Genomic DNA, 20,004 nt, shown 5'->3' with positions numbered 1-20,004 from the left:
TTTAATTCCCTACTCATCTCAGTTATCCATGATGCTGTTTCTTTAAAAATTATTTCAAAAATAATTTTGAGAATCCTGCTCTTGCCTTCAGTGAATGGATTTTTTCTCTCCATACCACCAAACAATTAACTCAGGAACAACCAGGTGGAAAAGATGTATAAAGCAAGGTATGCAGGAAGGGGGCATGGAGTTTCCATGCTCTGCATGCCATTCTCCAGGAGTCTCCTTGTCACCAGCCCGGAAGTTCTCTAATCCTATCCTGGGTTTTTATGGAGGCTTTATTACATAAGCAAAATTAATTAAATCCCTGGCCATTAGCTCCAGCCCTCTCCCCTCCTGGAACTTAAAGCACTGGGACTGAAAGTTCCAACCCTCTAATCACATGGTTCCCCTGGCGACCAGCCCCCATCCTTAGGTGTTTCCCACAAGTCCTCATTGACATAAACTCGGTGCAGTTAAAAGAGGTTTGTTGTGGTTTAGGAAATCCCAAGTGTTTTAGGATCTCTGTGTCAGAAATGGGACAAAGACTTAATATATATTTCTTATTATGAATCACAATATCACACTACCCCAAAGACAAGATTAGGTCTATTGTATGCTTTGTAGCACATAGCACAATTGGGATAATGGTGTGTTGTGTGATTTACTCTAACAATACTCTGTTGCCCAGTTGAAGGCAGAGAGAAAATTAGTGGATGGAAAGAATGGAGAGAGGAGGGAGGTCATGCTGTTTGCAAGCCTAGTGTGTGTGTGTGTGTGTGTGTGTGTGTGTGTGTGTGTGTGTGTACAGAGAGAGAGAGAGAGAATGAATGAATTGATTTTAAGAATTTGGCTCACGCCAAAACCGGTTTGGCTCAGTGGATAGAGCGTCGGCCTGCGGACTGAAGGGTCCCGGGTTCGATTCCGGTCAAGGGCATGTACCTTGGTTGCGGGCACATCTCCAGTAGGAGGTGTGCAGGAGGCAGCTGATCGATGTTTCTCTCTCATTGATGTTTCTAACTCTCTATCCCTCTCCCTTCCTCTCTGTAAAATATCAATAAAATATATTTAAAAAAAAAAAAAAAAAAAAAGAATTTGGCTCACGCCCTAACTGGTTTGGCTCAGTGGATGGAGCGTTGGCCTGCAGACTGAAGGGTCCCAGGTTCGATTCTGGTCAAGGGCATGTACCTTGGTTGCGGTCACATCCCCAGTGGGGAGTGTGCAGGAGGCAGCTGAATCGATGTTTCTCTCTCATTGAAGTTTCTGACTCTCTATCATTCTTCCTTCATCTCTGTAAAAAATCAATAAAATATATTTAAAAAATAAAAAAGAATTTGGCTCACAATTGTGGTGGCTGTCAAGTCTGAAATCTGTAGGGCAGGCGGGCAGGTTGGAAACTCAGGGTTTCTATGTTGCAGTTTGGAGAATTCTGTCATCTTCTTCAGGAAACCTCCATCTTTGTCCTTAAGGCCTTCAACTGACTAGATGAGGCCCAACCACTTTGTGAAGAATAATCTGTTTTACTCAAAATCTAATTTAAACCTTAATCACATCCAGAAAGTACCTTTGCAATATTTAGACTGGTGTTCGCACAAACAACTGGGCACCATAAACTAGCCAAGTTGACACATAAAATTAACCATCACATCTAACATATCCATTAGTATGTCAATAGTGAAGCAAAACAAATAATTTTTAATGAAGTAAATCCAGCGACTGAGAGAGAATACAAGGGCCCATGTGGGTCTCCTCTGTACAATTATTTTCCATTTTGTCACACTGCAGGGAGTTCAGTATTACGGTAAATCCTGTGAGTACTTTCCAAAAGGTTAAAAGCATTGGCTCCGGCCATCCAACAACTTTTCAGCTACTTAAGAGAATTTCTGCCCACAAAAACTCAAATTTACATTGCTTACTGCAGCTTACAGCTTTTTCATTTTGAACTCTTCAAGAAACATGAAGAAAATTTTCCTTAGAGTTGACAAGATTCTACAGGTATACCTCATTTTATTGTGCTTTGTTTTATTCCACCTCAGAGGTGTTGGGGTTTTTTTGCAAATTGAAGGCAAGATCCAACGATTATGTATGATTCACTTTATTGTGATGCTCGCTTTATGTGGTGGTCTGAAACCAAACCTGCAATAATCTCTGAGGTATGCCTGTGTTTAAAATCCAAAGAAAAAAGGGATTAGAGAGTCACGTGATGCTCTAGTCTAGAGCAAGATTTTCAGAGGCAATAACATTGAAATGATTGAATGCTTTAAGCCTACCTGTTAAAGCAGACTTTGCTAAATTCTAAGGCAAGAGAAAGAGATGTCTAAAATTGGTACAGTTAGAAATAGTATGAGTTAATTATTTAAAATACCTAGTATACAGGTTAAAACAAAAATATTTCAAGGTGGATGCACTAAAGAGGACTGGAGAGGCAAGTGACACCTTTGTTTTCTAACTTATAATGTATATGCATGTATTATTTTTATTACTTTGTTTTTTTAGAGGTGGGACCCTGGTATCTTTATTTTTAAATACTGGTGTGTGTTTTTCAGAGTATTTTTAGGTTCACAGAAAAATTGAATGGAAGGTACTGAGTTCCTGTGTACCCTTGCCCCCTCATATGAAGATCTTTTCCCATTATCAACATCCCCCACTATAGTGGTACATTGTTGAACCTACATGGTACATCATTATCGCCCAAAGTCTAGTTTACATTAGGGTTCACTCTTGGTGTTGTAGAGTCTATGGATTTGGACAAAAGTATAATGACATACACTCACCGTTTTAATGCTATACAAAGTACTAGAGGCCCGGTGCACGAAATTGTGCACAGAGAAGGGGGAGGGTCCCTCAGCCCAGCCTTCACCCTCTCGCAATCTAGGACCCCTTGGGGGATATCCAACTCCCAGTTTAGTCCCGACCCTGTGGGATCAGGCCTAAACTGGCAGTCGGACATCCCTCTCACAATCTGGGATTGCTGGCTCCTAACCACTCACCTGCCTGCCTGCCAGATCGCCCCTAACCACTCTGTACACCTGCCTGAATGCCCCTAACTGCTCACCTGCCTGCCTGATCACCCCTAACTGCCTCTGCCTCAGCCCCCACCATTGTGGCTTCATCCAGAATGTCCAGAAGGTTGTTCAGCTGTCCAGTCTAACTAGCATATTATGCTTTTATTATAGAGGCCCAGTGCACGAAATTCGTGCATGGGGGAGTGTCCCTCAGCACAGCCTGCACCCTCTCACAATCAAGGACCCCTCGGGGGATGTCTGACTGCCAGTTTAGGCCCAACCTTGTGGGATCAGGCCTAAACTGGCAGTTGGACATCCCTCTCACGATCTGGGACTGCTGGCTCCTAACCACTCACCTGCCTGCCTGCCTGATTGCCCCTAACTGCTTCTGCTTGCTGGCCAGATCACCCCCTAACCACTCCCCTGCTGGCCTGATCAATGCCTAACTGCTCCCCTGCTGGCCCAATCGCCCCCAACTGTCTTCCCCTGCCAGCCGGTCGCCCCCAACTGCCCTCCCCTGCCAGCCTGATTGCCCCTAATGGCCTCTGCCTCGGGCCCCACCACCATGGCTTTGTCCAGAAGGAAGTCAGACATCCAGAAGATGGCCGGTTGACCTGGTCTAATTAGCATATTATCCTTTTAGTAGTATAGATTGATTATATAGGATAGGATTGCTTAAATGGGGGGGGGGATCCTTTTTCATCAGAAGGAGATGCTCTTGGCAGACAAAAATACATAATCCCTACATCTGGATTGATAGCCAGCCATATGCACTATACTGCCAAACCAGTCATTAAAAAATTGAACTGCTTTCTTACACCTTATACCAAACAGCTGTTGCCCTTAAAACGCCTCCTCAGCCCCCACCTTAGGTTCTGCCCTCGCAGTTCACCCAGATTAGGTTCTGATTGGTTGGTTTCTATGCCAGTCAGCGTCAAAAGCTCCACCTCCAGGCAGCCATTGGCTTCTCACACTTCACCCAGATTAGCTTCTGACTGGCCTGTTTCTATGCCAGTCAGCGTCTCTGGGCCTATCAACGGGCCTGATCAGAGAGGTGGGGCTGATCAGCAGCCCCAGTGGAGGCCTGAGAGAAAGAGAGGTGCAACTGCTGACCAGGCCTGGAGCAAAAGAGAAAGGCAAGTGCTGATGAACAGCTGCCACAGAGGCTACAGATCAGACCCTGCTTCTCTCTCCAGGCCTGATCTGCAGCCTCCTCGGCAGTTAGTGCTGGGTCAGGGCAGGGCACCCACAGTGGCGGGAGTCAGTGCTGGGTCGCCACGGCAACCCAGCACTGATTTCCAGTCGGTTGAGCCTTCGGTTGTTTTGGATGTTACAGACCCTAGGTTTTTATATTTTAGGACTAGAGGCCTGGTACACAAATTCGTGCACAGGTGGAGTCCGGCCAGCCACCCCAATGGGGGCCTATTGGGGGCGGTGCTGGCTAGGGGGAGGCGGGCTGATCGGGGCCCGGATCAGGCTGGTTAGCCACTGCAGTGTGCCTCATCGCAACCGGTCATTCCAGTGGTTCCATCGTTCAGTCACTGGCTTTCTATGTATATAGATATAGATAAGCTGGAGAGAAAAAGTTGTGAAAATACTTTTACTGTATTTGTTGGGGGAAAAACTGAGTGGACCTGTGCAATTCAAACCCATGTTGCTTAAGGGCAAACTGTAGTTTCATTATCCTGACAATTTTGTGCTCCACCTGTTCATCTCTCTCTCTCCCCTAGCTCCTGACAATCACTGGTCTTTTTATTGTTTCCATCATTTTGCCTTTTCCAGAATATCATATTGTAAATGTAAGCCTCTTCTGTGAAACTCTCCCCGTTTCCACTAGTGCTTCCATAGAACCTGCCACTATAGTGCTTACTTAGCATTGCATTTCTAATTATTTGTCCCTCCACCTCAGCCGGCAGTTTCCCCTAATTCCTAAGAGATGGCCTGGATCAGAGAAATGAGATCTGACTAGCTGGTGCCAAGTACGGAACCTGGATGTGACACATCTGTCATTGTGCTATTCACTATAATACACTGAAGTCACTTTTCTTTTTTTCCAATCCTCACCTGAGGACATGTTTATTGATTTTGGAGAGACAAGAAGAGGGGTAGAGAGGAGAGAGAAACATTGATGTGATAGAGAAACATTAATCGTTAGCCTCCTTCACGGGCCCCAACCAGATAGAACCCACAACTAAGGTATGTCTCCTGATCAGGAATTCAACCTGCAACCTTTTTGTTGAACAGGATGATGCTCCAACCACCTGAACCACCCGGCCAGGGCTAAAAGTCACTATTTAAAAAAAAAAAAAAAAAGCACACACACAGCCCTAACTGGGTTGGTTCAGTGGATAGCATGTCGGCCTGTGGTCCACAGGATCCCGGGTTGGATTCTGGTCAAGGCTGCAGGCTCCTCCCCAGTGCCCAAGCCCTGGTTGGGGCTCATGCAAGAGGCAACCAATCGATGTGTTCCTCTCACATCTATGTTTCTCTCTGTCTTTCCCTCTCTAATCCGCTCTCTCTAAAAATCAATGGAAAAATATCCTCGTGTGAGGATTAACAATAAATAAATAAATAATAAAAAAGCACACACACATTTAAACATATTTAATTACATATATTTTTCACCACATCACAATGAAGTCACAAAAAAGTAGACTTAGTTCAATTCACAACAATATAGATATGTGAAAACACATTTTTCATCTTCTCTGAAGTTTACAATACTCTACTTGTATAACTTTAAAGCAGTTAAACATTTCAGATTAAATTGGTAAAAAAATGTAATTCAGACGTCAGAAACTTGTGAAATAAAAGGCCATGATGGAGAAACATTAAGAAATTGGAAGAATTACCAAACTGTCACAGTACATTATTTCTTTATAAAAGCATTTCAATAAAACAAAAACTATGGAAAACACAAAAGTCAAATAAGAGATTTTGGTTTAGCACTTTCCCTGAGACTCATTTTTAAAAACCAAATGTAAGTAAGGCTGTTCAAAACTGAACCATAAGTCTTGCCTCCTTCATACTGCTATGAGAAATACATTTAAGACAAGAGGCTATACACTCAAATGGTCCCAGGGTTTTATTTAAATGCAGCTTGCTTGTGTCACTGCCACAGGGTTACCTGACCCATTGCTGCCTGGATGCTCTTCGTCTTAAAGAGCTGTCAGGATTTTTTCTTGGCCTACCATAATACAACACATGAGACTATATACCAAATGAAGACAAAAAGATTTGTTACTAATAAATATTAAATTTCCAAATGGATTTGGAAACAATATATATCAAATTATGGTAACAATAACACAGAACACTTTTCTGTTTTAAAAATCTTACAAAAATAGGAATTGGAGGCAAGTTGTCTTAAAATTTTAAATCTCAGATGTTACAAGAAAAAAAACTTCAAAACAATCAAATTCGTTAGTCCCAATAAAACTAAGTACAAAAAGTGGTAAGTTGATGTTTGGAATTACATGAGCATGCTAATTCCAAAAAAGTAGTTGGCTTCTTGTTCCTTTAATAAAAGTGGTCCCTACAGTTCTTCTACTTGATCATTTAATTGCAATGACATGAATGTGTATATACATATAGGTATATATATGCTTGCAAGTGATCAAGTAAGAATTAAAGGTTTATTAGAACCTAAAATTTTATTTTTTACTTCAAATGCACGAGGTTCCTTGCTGGGCTTTATACTATTAGGACACTAAGTAGTATGGATCACAATTTCTAGTCAAACTTTTCCACATATTTTTACAATCATTCTTAGGGCATCTCAAAGGCAGGCGGCAAAGTACAACTAAACTGTGTACCTCCCTTCATCATAATGAAATCTCAATTGCAATCTAACAGCCAACATTTCAAAAAATAATAATCACGCAATATCTTAAATACAGGTGTGAAATGATGGCTCTACCCACCAAGAATATGACACATTCACATTCCTATTAATTATTTAATTTAGTAATGCCAGTACCCCATTGCACAGGTTGGGAAAAGTGAGGCACAAAAAAGCATTAAAAAATTGTCTAAAGTTAGACAAGGAAGCCAAGGTCATAACTATAATCAGAACTCTAGAGGCTTGACACCGTTGGGCTATAACAGATGAAAAGTTTGCATGAAATACTATATTTAACTTACTTGTCCGGTTTGTATCACACCATCTTAGTCTAACTGCTTGCAAACTCTTTGAAGCATGGATCTGGCAAATGCCTCTTACCACCTGCCCTCTCTGACCAGGTGAAAATGGCTAGCTGATGCTTGTGTTAAAAAAGAATACCAATATTGTTGTATTATCTGCAACTAGCAAGGTTCAATTATGAAAATATTTCATAATGAACTTTAGTAACTCTCAAGAAACATTCCACAAAACTCTATAAGAATTTGTGGAAAGGTATAGTACCTGGAAATCCCCTCTAAAACAAAAATTTACCCATCCTTTACATTACTGTTGACGATGTCATAACTGATAGCCTCAAAGTACTAAATAACTAAGTAAAACTGAAAGGATTATCCAAGTTCCTAGATAACACCAAAATATTTATCTAGGCTTATTAAAGAAAGCATAGCACTTTGGTACCCTTTTCAGGAAAAATAAAACAACTCAAACACTTATACGTAACCATGTGGCATTTACATTGTACCAACTGAGGAACACTAAATGGATAAGGTGTAACCACTATAACTTCTTAACCAACTTTATATCTTGAAACATTGTATCTACCCCTACAAGCTACCAATCCAGTTCCACAGGGTATTTTCCAGTGAGACAAGCTGTACAATGACCGGTCTTTTCAAAGCATTCCAGACCATTCCCATTTTCTTGAATCATAATATCTTGCTTTTCTGCTTTCTGTTTTTTAAATGTTAACCCTTCTTGTACTGATGAAACCAGTCCTTCTACTGACAGATATACAACACTGTTTGCCCCTATAGGGGGAAAGAGGGAAAAAGAAAAAGGAATGAGACTTCTTTTGGAAAGTAAGAACTGGCCCTGACTGGGTATGTCAAGTGGTTAGAGCATGGTCTTCATACACCAAGGTTGCCAGTTCAATATGTGGTCAGGGCATAAAGGAACACCAACTATAAACAAGTGTGGAGGCATGTACCAAGGCACACAGGCTGAACATCTATTAGCTGTTTAAATAGTTTATACCTCACCTGAATTAAAAAAGCAAATGTCTTATCCAGGGTAACATAGATCTCTAAGTCTCCTGACCTCATTATTAAAGACTAGTGACCCGGTGCACGAGATTCGTGCACATTAAAAGGGAATTAATTAGAGGAAATATTTTAATATTGCTATTTGCCCTTTCTCTATAATAGAAGTGTCAGAGATGAAAGGAAATTAGTAAAATGTATATGAAAATCTTCCTCTTGTCAGAGTCTGGGTGCGCCACAGGAACCAGAGTCAAGTCCCTGCTCACCCATGTGGGCCTAGAAATCGTGCAAGATTCAGATCTGGCCAGCTCCACCATTGGGCTAGATCCAGACCCAGCCGGCCCCACCCCCGTCAAACCCCGCCAGGTGGGGGGCGTGGCCTCAGGTCGTCTGGCCCAGCGCTGGGGTGGAGGGTGCCACCTGAGGTCCCTCAGCCCTGGCAGGGGCAGGGGGCGTGGCCTGAGGTCCCCCTGTCAAGCCCTGCCAGGCGGGGGGGGGGGGGGGGGGTGTGCAGCCTGAAGTCCCCTGTCAGGCCCTACCAGGCAGGGGTGCAGCCTCAGGTCCCCTGCCCCGGCCCAGCACCACACAGTCTCAGGTCCCTGCTGATTGCTCGTTAAGGCTTGTTATGGGAACCTGGCCTCTGCTGTGGGCACAGCCATATTGTGTTACAGAATCCCTGCCTCCGCTATGGGCGTAGCCATCTTGTTATGGCATGACGTTCAATTTGCATCGTCCCTCTTTATTAGATAGGATAAACCTACATAAGCTGTTCATTCTGTTTATATCCACATTCAAATTTTTCTGCTAGAATCTGTGGTGAAATCGTGTGTTTTTTCTTGGGATCTGACTTTGGGAGGCTTAACTGATATGCATGCAGTTTCCTCTACCTTGGAAGCCTTTCATCCTTTTTTTTCTCATCTCACCTTGATCTAACTCTCCTACACAGCACTCACTATGGTGTATATACACACCCAGCACCCTCACTATTCAGAATAGTGTTCAATATCTGCTCAACATACACAACCTCTACTTTTAACAAATATTTAATACTCTTTTAGTAAGATGGATAAGCTTTGGATTTTCTGTTAATAAATGAATAAATATAAAGTTTATAGAAACTTTAATACCTACCTAGATATTCAGCAAGATGTTCAAATTCTGGTTTATTAGCAATAAGCTCTTCTTTTGTTGGTATGTTTATTCCCATGAAGCATGGATATTTAATTGGTGGTGAAGCTACTCGAATGTGTACCTTGGAAAGAAATCATTTCATACATTCATTATTTTAACATTAATTGTAAAACAATATGCAAAATTCTTTCACTGACCAATGCAACATAAAATTGTTTCATAGAATATTTAATAACAACATACATGAAATGAAGCAAAATGTAAAAATTTTAATTTGTTTATTGATTTGAGAGAGAGAAAGAGAGACAGACAGAAAGAGAGAGAGAGAGAGAGACATCAATTTTTGTGTTCACTCACTTATGCATTCACTGGTTGATTCACTCTGCCCTAACTGGGAATTGAACCCACAACTTTGACATATGGGAAGGCTGCTCCATCCAACTGAACTATCCACCCAGGGCCCCGAACTACAAAATCGCTTTTATTGAATACCAGACAAAAAAGAATCCTGGAAAATCATGTGATATACATATAGAACAGTCAGAACTACTTTTAGAGTCTAACCAAAGACTCCCACTTGAACAGCCCTGATCTAGATTCCAAATTTCTTGGACAAGAATTTCAAAATGTCAGCCCCCCATAAAGGAGGATTCCTTTTATAGAGCTTCTCATTTTTTAATCTGTCACCTATTGAGGACATTCCTTTCTTCTGTTCTCCCATTTCTCATCATTTACTGACTTTATTTTTCTAGGATTGCCTCCATTTTTCTCTTGTAACACTTAAATGGCCCTTTTGCCAACCTCTTACTTTACTTTTTTAAAAAGAAAAATAACCAACTATCAGGGTTTGACAAAAAACCTACAAAGAGCTATTTTTGTTTACTGTTTTCTGCCTTTTATCATGTACATATGCATGGCTGTAATCAGTGTCCACATTAAATTTTTACCATTCTTTTTTCTTTTTTTTTAATATATTTTATTGATTTTTTTACAGTGAGGAAGGGAGAGGGAGAGAAGAGTTAGAAACACTGATGAGCGAGAAACATCAATCAGCTGCCTCCTGCACACCCCTTACTGGGGATGTGCCCGCAACCAAGGTACATGCCCTTGACTGGAATCGAACCTGGGACCCTTGAGTCCACAGGCCGATACTCTATCCACTGAGCCAAACCGGTTAGGGCTAAATTTTTACCATTCTCATAACAACAAATATTTTCCCAAGTTATGCAGTATTCATTATAGTTTTTAATGATTGTATCATATTTCATCATATGTATCAATTTACTAAACTATTTCCTACTGGTAGATATTCAGGGTGGGCAAAGGCAGGTTTACAGTTGTTAGTGTGGAAAATAACAGAGTAATTAATAATACTAAATACTACCAGAATAAACTTTGTGTTTCTTTCTTTTTTTTTTTTTTTTAAATATATTTTATTGATATTTCACAGAGAGGAAGGGAGAGGGATAGAGAGCTAGAAACATCGATCAGCTGCCTCCTGCACACCTCCCACTGGGGATGTGCCCACAACCAAGGTACATGCCCTTGACCGGAATCAAACCCAGGACCTTTCAGTCCGCAGGCCGACGCTCTATCCACTGAGCCAAACCGGTTTCGGCTAAACTTTGTGTTTCATGTATTCACAACTATAAATCTATTTTGCCATATCCTATATATATATAAGCCATTGTTACTTCTTTTGTATTGTCCATTCTTTTTTATTACTGTAATTGGTGTTGAATTTACTTTATACCTCTTTGTTTTTATTATGTAATTTTCATAGAATTCCAGATTATCATAATCATAATCAGTCATAAAAAAGGATGGAAAATCATAATTATCTTGGAAGCTCTCTAAATGTACTGTGATACTGCTTCCTATACTTGCTTTCTTCTACAACAGATTTTATTTTTAAGTCGATATCTCATTTCTGTCATTTGAATTATTGAAATATTTAGAGTTAGAATAAGCTTTGAGATTTAAAAATATAAACTGGTGTATCACTAGGGTTTGTTCTACATCTTCAAAAAAGTTTATTATACTAGGGTTTGTTCTACATCTTCAAAAAAGAAAGTAATCACTACTGTAAAAATTTAACAAGTACTCTATTGTGTGGCTTTTGTCAGTTTTTTAATTAACTAAAATATTTTTAAAAATATTTTTATTGATTTCAGAGAGGAAGGGAGAGAGATAGAAACATCAATGATGAGAGAGAATCACTGACTGGCTGCCTCCTGCACACCCCCTACTGGGGATTGAGCCTGCAACCCAGGCATGTGCTCTTGACCAGAATTGAACCCAGAACCCTTCAGTCCACGAGCTGACGCTCTATCCACTGAGCCAAACCAGCTAGGGCTATATTGATCTTTTTAATGTATTAAGGATTAAATTAGTATGTAGCTTAAGAGTGGTCATTACATATTTTCCACATTGCTACAGTTATTCCTAAACACACATAACTAGAAAAATGTCAACTTACTATAATGAACTATGCATTTCCACTCACTGTCCTGAATTGCAATTTCTATGCCAGTACCATAATATTAATTATTGGTGGTTTTGGATGTTTTAATTTTACTTACCTCTTTTGCACCAGATTCTTTCAGCAATTTGATTATGGGTGAGATGGTATTGCCTCTCACAATGGAATCATCTATAAGAACAATTCTTTTGCCTTTAAAGTTGTCCGACAATACTCCAAATTTTTTTGCAACACCAAGTTGTCTTAGCCTCATGTTTGGCTGAATGAAGGTTCTTCCTACATACCGATTTTTACATAGCACCTCCACATATGGAAGCCCACACTGATAGAGAATAAATAAAAGGATAATTAGCAGCAATATACAGGGAACTTTAGGTTTCTATTTTCTCTAGGTCATTCTTCAATATGTACATAAAAATTTAAAATGTGGTTGTTATTCTGAACTCTCCATTATGAGATTACAATTTTCCTTATTTAAACTGTAGGGGGAAAGGACAAAAAAAAAATCACTGAAAGTAATATACTTAGTGGGAAAACCAATTCACTTTATTAGAATTTGTAATGCTTCTCTCTTAAATATTATTATTTCTTTATCTTGGAAGAGAACACTAAGCATGTGAAGACATGTCAAAGAATAAATCACTGTCAGAAAAACTAACATATCTGAAAATTATAAGAAAGAAATTAAAACCAATAGGCTAAGAAAACGCTTTCGCAGCATTTATCCATCTTTCAGGCAATACTTGTCTAAAATCTGTGCACATTATTTCTTTAAAAAACATTAATAAATTAAGCTTTCCAACATAATGAATGTTGAGTATTATATCCCAGGACCACTATCTATAGTAATAAAAGCGTAATATGCTAATTAGACCGGACAACCTTCCGGACGAAGCCGGGCTACAAGGGAAGCCTGGGTCCTGGGTGCCTGCCAGCAGCCGGAGGGAAGCCCAGGTCCTGGGTACCAGAGGGAAGCTGGTGCCAGCAGCCAGGGGAAGGAAGGCCTACTCTTGCACGAATTTCATGCATCGGGCCTCTAGTAATTTTATAATCTACCTAGTTATGAAAAATATGAAATTAAGCATAGTACTAAGAACAGTATACAAAATGAACATAAATGGCTTTATTATCACCTATGCTCAATAAAAAATGAATATACCAGTGGCTTGTGATGGTACTTCAAGAAGTAGGTTTTAAAAATAAGTAAATATTACCACTAATATCTATATATATCCATGACATTATCTTTTTAAAATGAAGATCATTCTCCTAGTCTTCAGGTGAAGTTTTTTGTGGACTCCACTAAAACAGTACCATGGAATGAAAAGGCTGGGAAATAAGTAACTTGTAAAGAAGCTAACATTTTCTTTTTTACTTACAATAAACTAATGAGTTTCTCTTTTGATTTTATTATTTAAAGATGTTTTTATTGATTTGAGAGGGAGAGAAAGAGAAACATCATTGATCAGCTGCCTCCTGCAGCCCTCTATTGGGGATAGAGCCAACAACCAGGCATGTGTGCCCTGACCAGGAATTGAACCAGTGACCTTTTGGTGCATGGGATGATTGATGCTCAACCAACTGAGCCACATCGCTTGGGTAATAGTTTCTCTTTATAGGGAAGGATTTCTCATTCCAAAGCGAAAAGAACAATTCACTAAGTGTTAAGATAATACCTTTCCAGCATAACCAAGAGCAGCGGGCGTGGCAGATTCCGGGACAGTGCTAACCAAATCTGCATCCACAGGAGCTTCAATTGCCAGCTGCTGACCACAACGGTATCTTACTGTGTAAACCATTTGGTCTGGAATGTTTGAAAAGGAAATAGATTATTTTTACATAGTATACTATCTAATAAAGAGGGAATATGCTAATTGACCATCATTCCATCACAAAGATGGCTGCACCCACAGCTGAGGCCAAGTCCCCATAAGGAACCTTAACGAGCAATCAGGAGGGACCTGAGACTACGCCCTCCCTCTCCCCTGTGGGGCTTGACAGGGGACCTCAAGGTGCGTTTCCCATCCTGATGCTGGGCTAGGGGACCGCAGGCTGCTCCCCCCAGGCCAGCGCCAGGCCGGAGGACCTCAGGCTGCGCCCCCCCACCCGGCAGGGCTTGACAGGGGACTTCAGGCTGCGGCCCCCACCCGGCGGGGCTTGACGCGGGACCTCAAGTTGCACTTCCCATCCTGGTGCTGGGCTAGGGGACCTCAGGCTGCTCCCCCCGCCCCAGCGCCAGGCTGGGGGACCTCAGGCCGTGCCCCCCACCAGGTGGGGCTTGACGGGGACCTCAGGCCTCACCCCCTGCCCTGGTGCCAGGCCGGGGGACCTCAGGCCACATCCCCCGCCCCTGACGCCAGGCCAGGGGACCTGAGGCTATGTCCCCTGCCCTGCGGGGCTTGACAAGGGTGGGACTAGCTGGGTCTAGATCTAGCCCAATGAGGGGAGGGGTGCTGGCCAGGTCTGGGTCTCCCGTGATTTTGAGGTGCATGTGGGTGGGCGGGGACTTGACTCTGGGTCCCGAGATGCGCCCCAGACTCTGACAGGAGGAAGGTTTTCATATACATTTTACTAATTTTCTTTCATCTCTGACACTTCTATTATAGAGAAAGGGCAAATAGCAATATTGAATTATTTCCTCTAATTAATCTCTTTTTAATGTGCAGGCCACTAGTAACAGTATAATATCTAAGAAACTAGCTTGTTAGAACTCTACAGATTGAATATTAAAAAAAAAAAAACAAGACATACAAAAACACTAAAGTGGAAATACATAAACTGGGGAATTCACTATTTTTTAAAAGTGACTTTCATGCATATCTGAAAATCATAATCCTGACTCCTGAGAGGAAAACAACATCCAAGAGTCAGATTAAAAGACAATACTGTGATCTTATGACTTTTAGGCTTAGTGCCATATCCACAACATACAACTATGTGCCTTCAAAGAGCCAAAATACATGTATGCCTTTGTGCAATGAGATAAATACCAGATTTACATTGATAAAGATATTTTACTTACCCTCAAATATGCTATCTGGTCTTGCAAAATAAACATATTCGAAGATACAAAAAGCCATTGGGTTTCCTTCAGACCTTGATATAATATCAAGAGTTTGGACATTGTCCCTGGATATTTCCACAATTTCTCCAGGCAAGATTTCACGGTAATATCTTAGAAAATTGTGTTAAAGAAAGAAGACTTTAAATAAACTAGTCCTTAAGGCTGATCATAACATATGTAGTCTCTTCCCTTATAACGGAAAAATAATTCTATTTAATATAAAATCTAGAGATGGCTGAAAAAAAAAATAAACAATATTCCTCCAGCAGTAATATCTGTAAATCTGTTACCCCTAAATTCTAACTTAGTATTAAAAAAGAGAAAAGGCTGTAAGTTTTATTGATTTTTAAAAGAATAAAGGCTAAAAGAATATTTTTATCCTGGCTTAAATTTTTTGATCATAATTATTCCTTGTTGAGGAGAATCCTTCCTTTCTAAAATAAGTCTCACGGTGTTTTGAAAGCAGCATTGTAGTTTCAGAATTACAAAGTATTACTGGGACATTAAAGTTAAAGTCAATGTAACGGCGGAGAACTATGCACAAAAACCCCTGCATTTATAAGTATATATTATAGGTGACATCAAAAAGAAAACTTATGTGAAAATAAAAATTTTTGTTGATGTGGGAAAACCCAACATATTAAGTAAGATAAAACTTACCTTGCACCAATAGATAAAAAACTACAAGATTCTGAAGACACCACCCATCCTTCTGATTCTAAAGATTTTTTCTCTGTAAATCACAAGATAATCAATTCAGTTAATGGACTTAAGAAATGTTAAAAGAGGCTACCTATTTCAAGACAATTAAATACCAAGTAGATAAATAATTTAAAAAATCCACAGAATATCCATTTATATGACTTGAAGAACACATGGGTCTTCATTTGACTAGAACCAAAGATAAAATTTAATGATCCCAAGCCCCGGCCCTGTGGCTCAGTTGGTTGGAGCATCGTCCCGTACACAGAAAGGCTGCAGGTTTGATTCCCAGTCAGGGCATACCTAGGTTGTGGGTTCAACCACAGTCGGGGTGCATGCAGGAGGCAACTGATTGATGCTTTCCTCTCACATTGATGTCGATGTCTGTCTCTCTCTCTCTCTCTCTCCCCCTCTCTCTCTCCCTTTCTTCCTTTCCCCTCTCTCTAAAATCAATAAACATATCCTCAGGGGAGGATTTTTAAAAACATTAATGATCCCAAGATTCCTCCAAACATTATGATTTCATGGCTCAAACAAGACATCTGATAACAAAATCACTGAAATCATACTACACAAATGAAAAAGTTGGGCAAAGGATATGAATAGGCAATTCAGAAAGTTAAAAATAGGAATGTCCCTTAAATATTAAAAAGTGGCTCATCCTCAGAAATACTCAAGGAAATGCACTTTAAAAATAATTATCATTTTTTTTTCTTTTTCACCTACTCCCTCCTCACTCATAAGCTTCCTTTATATCTAATGATTTCAAGGTGTGCCAACAGAACAATGAAATTATATTCCTTCTGGAAGTTCATTACCTTTATTTTTCATATCAGATACAGGAATAAGTCGACCAATGCAGAGAGGGCGATTTCCATAAGGATCTCGTACTGCATAAATAACATCTCTGTGCATTATAAGTAGGGAGTATGCTGTGGGCGCTTCCTTCATTAAGTTTTTAATCCTAGAATTAATTAAATAATTTCATTTATAAAAACATGCTAGGCAAAAAAACCCAAAAAACAACAACAACCAAAAAAACATGCTAGGCAAAGCTTTCATTATCAGAGCAGCAAGCTTAAATTTACAGTTACCTTGCTACCCAGTCTGGAGTATCATCTTGTTCCTGAGGAGGGGTATATGCCAGTAACTGGGTAATCATCTCACTATCAGAACTTGTTGACAGACCAATACCATGGCGCAAAAGCTATTTAGAAGGCAGAAAAGAGCAATCATTAGAGAGGAAGCTCGACTGCACCCTTCAGCCATAGCCACCATAATAGGAAGAGATACGGCACTGTGTGGATGATTTGTTAGTCAAATCCTGCCTTCTACAAATGGTATGTGTATATGATAATAGAGAACAATTGCTGGATGCAATTGGAAGTCTCTGAAGGTTTTCAAGCAGAAAAAAAGTGCTTTAGGAAGTGTATATAAAAGCTTTTGAACGCTAAGTTTGAAGGGATGTAGAGCTGAAATGGGGAGAACTGGGAAGGCATAGGATTTGGGAATGTGGTTCTAACTTTCTCAGCCTCTGACACTCCTGACAAATAGGACACATTCCCATAAGAGTGGTACACTATAGCGGGGACTCTCAAGCCAAGTTTGTTGTCTCACTGATTATCACGGATAGAGTAGAAGAAAGGAATCAACTGTACTGAACAATTACATGTATAAGATGTAATAAAAATTGGCTGAGATCACGATATTCTGAGAAAGACTGACCAGGACAAGGACATCACCAATGTAATGCAAAGGCTGAGTTTATACAAATACTACAGAACGTTTTCAGCAGCCAGCTGAACGTGCAGAGACGAAGTCCAGCATCTGGGTTGCAGGATTTTAGGGTTATGTCTAGCAATAATGACCTAGGTATTGAATTGAACTGTTAGTGTTTACCTCCAAGTGGTGAGTTTTTAATTAAATATTTATACTTCCCTGATTTTCTGAATTAAAACATTATTTTCAAATTTGGGAACACAAAAGCATACATATTATTTTTATATGAAATGCCAGAGCCTGAGAAGAGGGCAGGGAGGACAATGCTCTGGGGAATAACTTAAGCTAAAATCAAAAATAGTAAGGCAGGTGGTACAGAAACGTGGGCTCTATATATTTTCCACTCACAATTCACCATCATTCAGTTGTTGTAACTATCCCATATGAATGCCTGATTCTAAGGAGATAATGGAGTGTGAGAGTGTGTGTATATATGCATGTGTGTGTGTGTGTGTAACCTATTATTAAATACCCCTTGAGGTTATTTCTGGTACTAGAGGCCCAGTGCATGAAATTCGTGCACAGGGGTGGGTGGTCCCCTCAGCCCAGCCTGCACCCTCTCCAATCTGGGACCCCTCGAGGGGACATCACTCTTACAATTGGGACCACTGGCTCCTAACTGCTCACCTGCCTGCCTGCCTGATTGTCCCTAACTGCCTCTGCCTGCAGGTCTAGTGGCACCCAACTGTCCCCCGCCCCCCCGCCAACATGGTCACCCCCAAGTCCCCTCCCCCAGCTGACATGGTTGCCCCTAACTGCCCCCCCTGCCAGCCTGGTTGCCCCCAAATGCCCCCCTCGCCAGCCTGGTCGCCCCTTACTGCCCCCCTGCTGGCCTTGTTGCCCCCCTCAGCCTGCTGTTCAGTCATTTGGTCATCCCTCACTAACCCCCCTGCTAGCCCAGTTGCCCCACGCAGCCTGCTGTTCAGTCGTTTGGTTGTCTCTCACTAAACCCCTGCCGACCTGTTCACCCCACACAGCCTGCTGTTTGGTCGTTACTGTTACTGTGATGGCGTCCTGGACAATTTGCATATTCCTCTATTATTAGTATAGACTAGAGGCCCGGTGCATGAAAATTCATGCACTGGAGTGGGGGGGGGGTTCCCTCAGCCCGGCCTGCCCCTTCTCACAGTCCAGGAGCACTCAGGGGCAGGAGGCAACCTGGCGATCAGGGGAAGGCGATGCCCCCATCACACCTTGGCTGCTGCCATTGTCGGCAGCGCAAGCCTTGGCCGGCCCTGGTTACCTGAGCCTTGGGCGGCCCTGGGCGGTTGGAGGGCTGAGGGGACTGAGGGACTCTGGAGGCAGGCGCGCACAAGGCGGTGGGGCTGAGGGGACTGGGCACCGCCATCTTGTGGCTGTGGGTGCTGCCATCTTTGAGGGCGTGGTAGTCGATTAGCATATTCCCTCCTTATTGGCTGTGGGTGCTTCCATCTTTGTGATGGTGTGAGGGTCAATTAGCATATTCCCTCTTTATTAGATAAGATTACCAAATCAAGATTATTGGAATCTAATGAACTAAAGAAATCTGACATTAATTAATGAATGTCAAGGATGGATGAATATGAAACTACCAGGAATATAAAAATACCAGGTACTTTTAGAAAAGCGGGGAGAGGGAGATGAAATGATGAATGAATAGGCACAATTAAAACAGAAAGCTTCAAAAACTGCCATATGAACAAAACAATATCATTCTCTTTGCACTTTTCTCAGGCTGTTTCCTATAATTGTTTCCAAATCTCTTTTTCTTATATTTATCATATGAAAGTTTATACTCCATCTTCTTCTTATGCTTTTAACACAGGGACAAAGCTAAAGTGATAGTAGGAGTCCATAAACCCTAATTTCTCTGTGCTTCTGATACCAGCTATAAATCAAATTTTCCAAATCTCTAAAGCAGTACATCAGAATCTCCTTAGGAGCTTTTAAATGCAGGCTCATTATCCTCACCCCAGGCTCTGGGGTGATATCTTGGATTCTGTAACTCTAGCAAGTACTCCAGGTAATTCTGATAGGTGTTCTTTGCAGTTAGGTAATGGGTGGCAACAATTAGAAAACACTCTTTACCAAGAGCCTCAATAACTTCTTTTTATTAATTTACCCCAATCATGAAAAAGCGTTTTTAAAAAAACGTACCTTTTTCCTTAATCGAGCAGCATTGACCAATTCGCCATTATGTGCCACAGCTATTTTCCCATGAAGTGTTTCAACAACAAAGGGCTGACAGTTTTCTAATTCAGCGTTTCCTGTAGTGGCATACCTCGTATGTCCAATTCCAAGATTTGAAGGATATAATTTCTTCAAATTGTCTTCAGTAAAGACATGATTTATAAGACCCATTCCCTTGCAAAGTCAAAGTAAAAGCTCATCTTAGAAAAAAACACAAAAACAAACTATTGGGCTAGTGAGTAGAGGCTTTAATAAGCCTCTCCCAAATTAGACAATGCAGTTCACTTAATTTCTCTGTGCTATGGAATTCTAATCTTAAAAATGGACTAACCTAATTATAAGAACTGTGAAGCACTAAAATTTTTTTTGTGGTGTAATTCACATAATAAACTAACCACTGTAAAGAAAACCATTCCGTGGCATTTAATACATTCACAACGTTGAAATGCTTGTTTTATGAGATACTTTTTGTTGAAACATTGAAGGACAGGTGTATTAAGTAATAAGACTTGTCAAATATAATAAACAAT

At 40.8% G+C, this 20,004-nt stretch overlaps 1 protein-coding gene across 3 annotated transcripts in view; it reads right to left on the bottom strand.

Moving 5' to 3' along the window:
- Positions 1–1,655: 1,655 nt before the first annotated feature.
- PPAT (phosphoribosyl pyrophosphate amidotransferase) overlaps positions 1,656–20,004 on the bottom strand; it is a 38,582-nt gene continuing 20,233 nt past the window's right edge. The window contains exons 3-11 of one of the 3 annotated variants that reach the window (XM_080688709.1): positions 19,442–19,648; positions 16,621–16,733; positions 16,345–16,490; positions 15,485–15,557; positions 14,783–14,934; positions 13,437–13,564; positions 11,861–12,082; positions 9,279–9,399; positions 1,656–2,138 (exon numbers count right to left, since the gene is read on the bottom strand). In XM_080688709.1, the coding sequence (XP_080544835.1) occupies positions 2,092–2,138; positions 9,279–9,399; positions 11,861–12,082; positions 13,437–13,564; positions 14,783–14,934; positions 15,485–15,557; positions 16,345–16,490; positions 16,621–16,733; positions 19,442–19,648 (1,209 nt within the window). In that variant the 3' untranslated portion in view covers positions 1,656–2,091. Of the gene's footprint in view, positions 2,139–5,572; positions 7,917–9,278; positions 9,400–11,860; positions 12,083–13,436; positions 13,565–14,782; positions 14,935–15,484; positions 15,558–16,344; positions 16,491–16,620; positions 16,734–19,441; positions 19,675–20,004 lie in introns of those variants that run through there. The other 2 variants (XM_080688708.1, XM_080688710.1) reach the window with 2 other exon arrangements.

The sequence above is a fragment of the Plecotus auritus genome, assembly GCF_963455305.1.
Source record: "Plecotus auritus genome assembly, chromosome: 1".
Classification (NCBI taxonomy): domain Eukaryota; kingdom Metazoa; phylum Chordata; class Mammalia; order Chiroptera; family Vespertilionidae; genus Plecotus; species Plecotus auritus.
The sequence above is the reverse complement of the archived record's forward strand: the minus strand, read 5'-3'. Positions and strand labels throughout refer to the sequence as shown.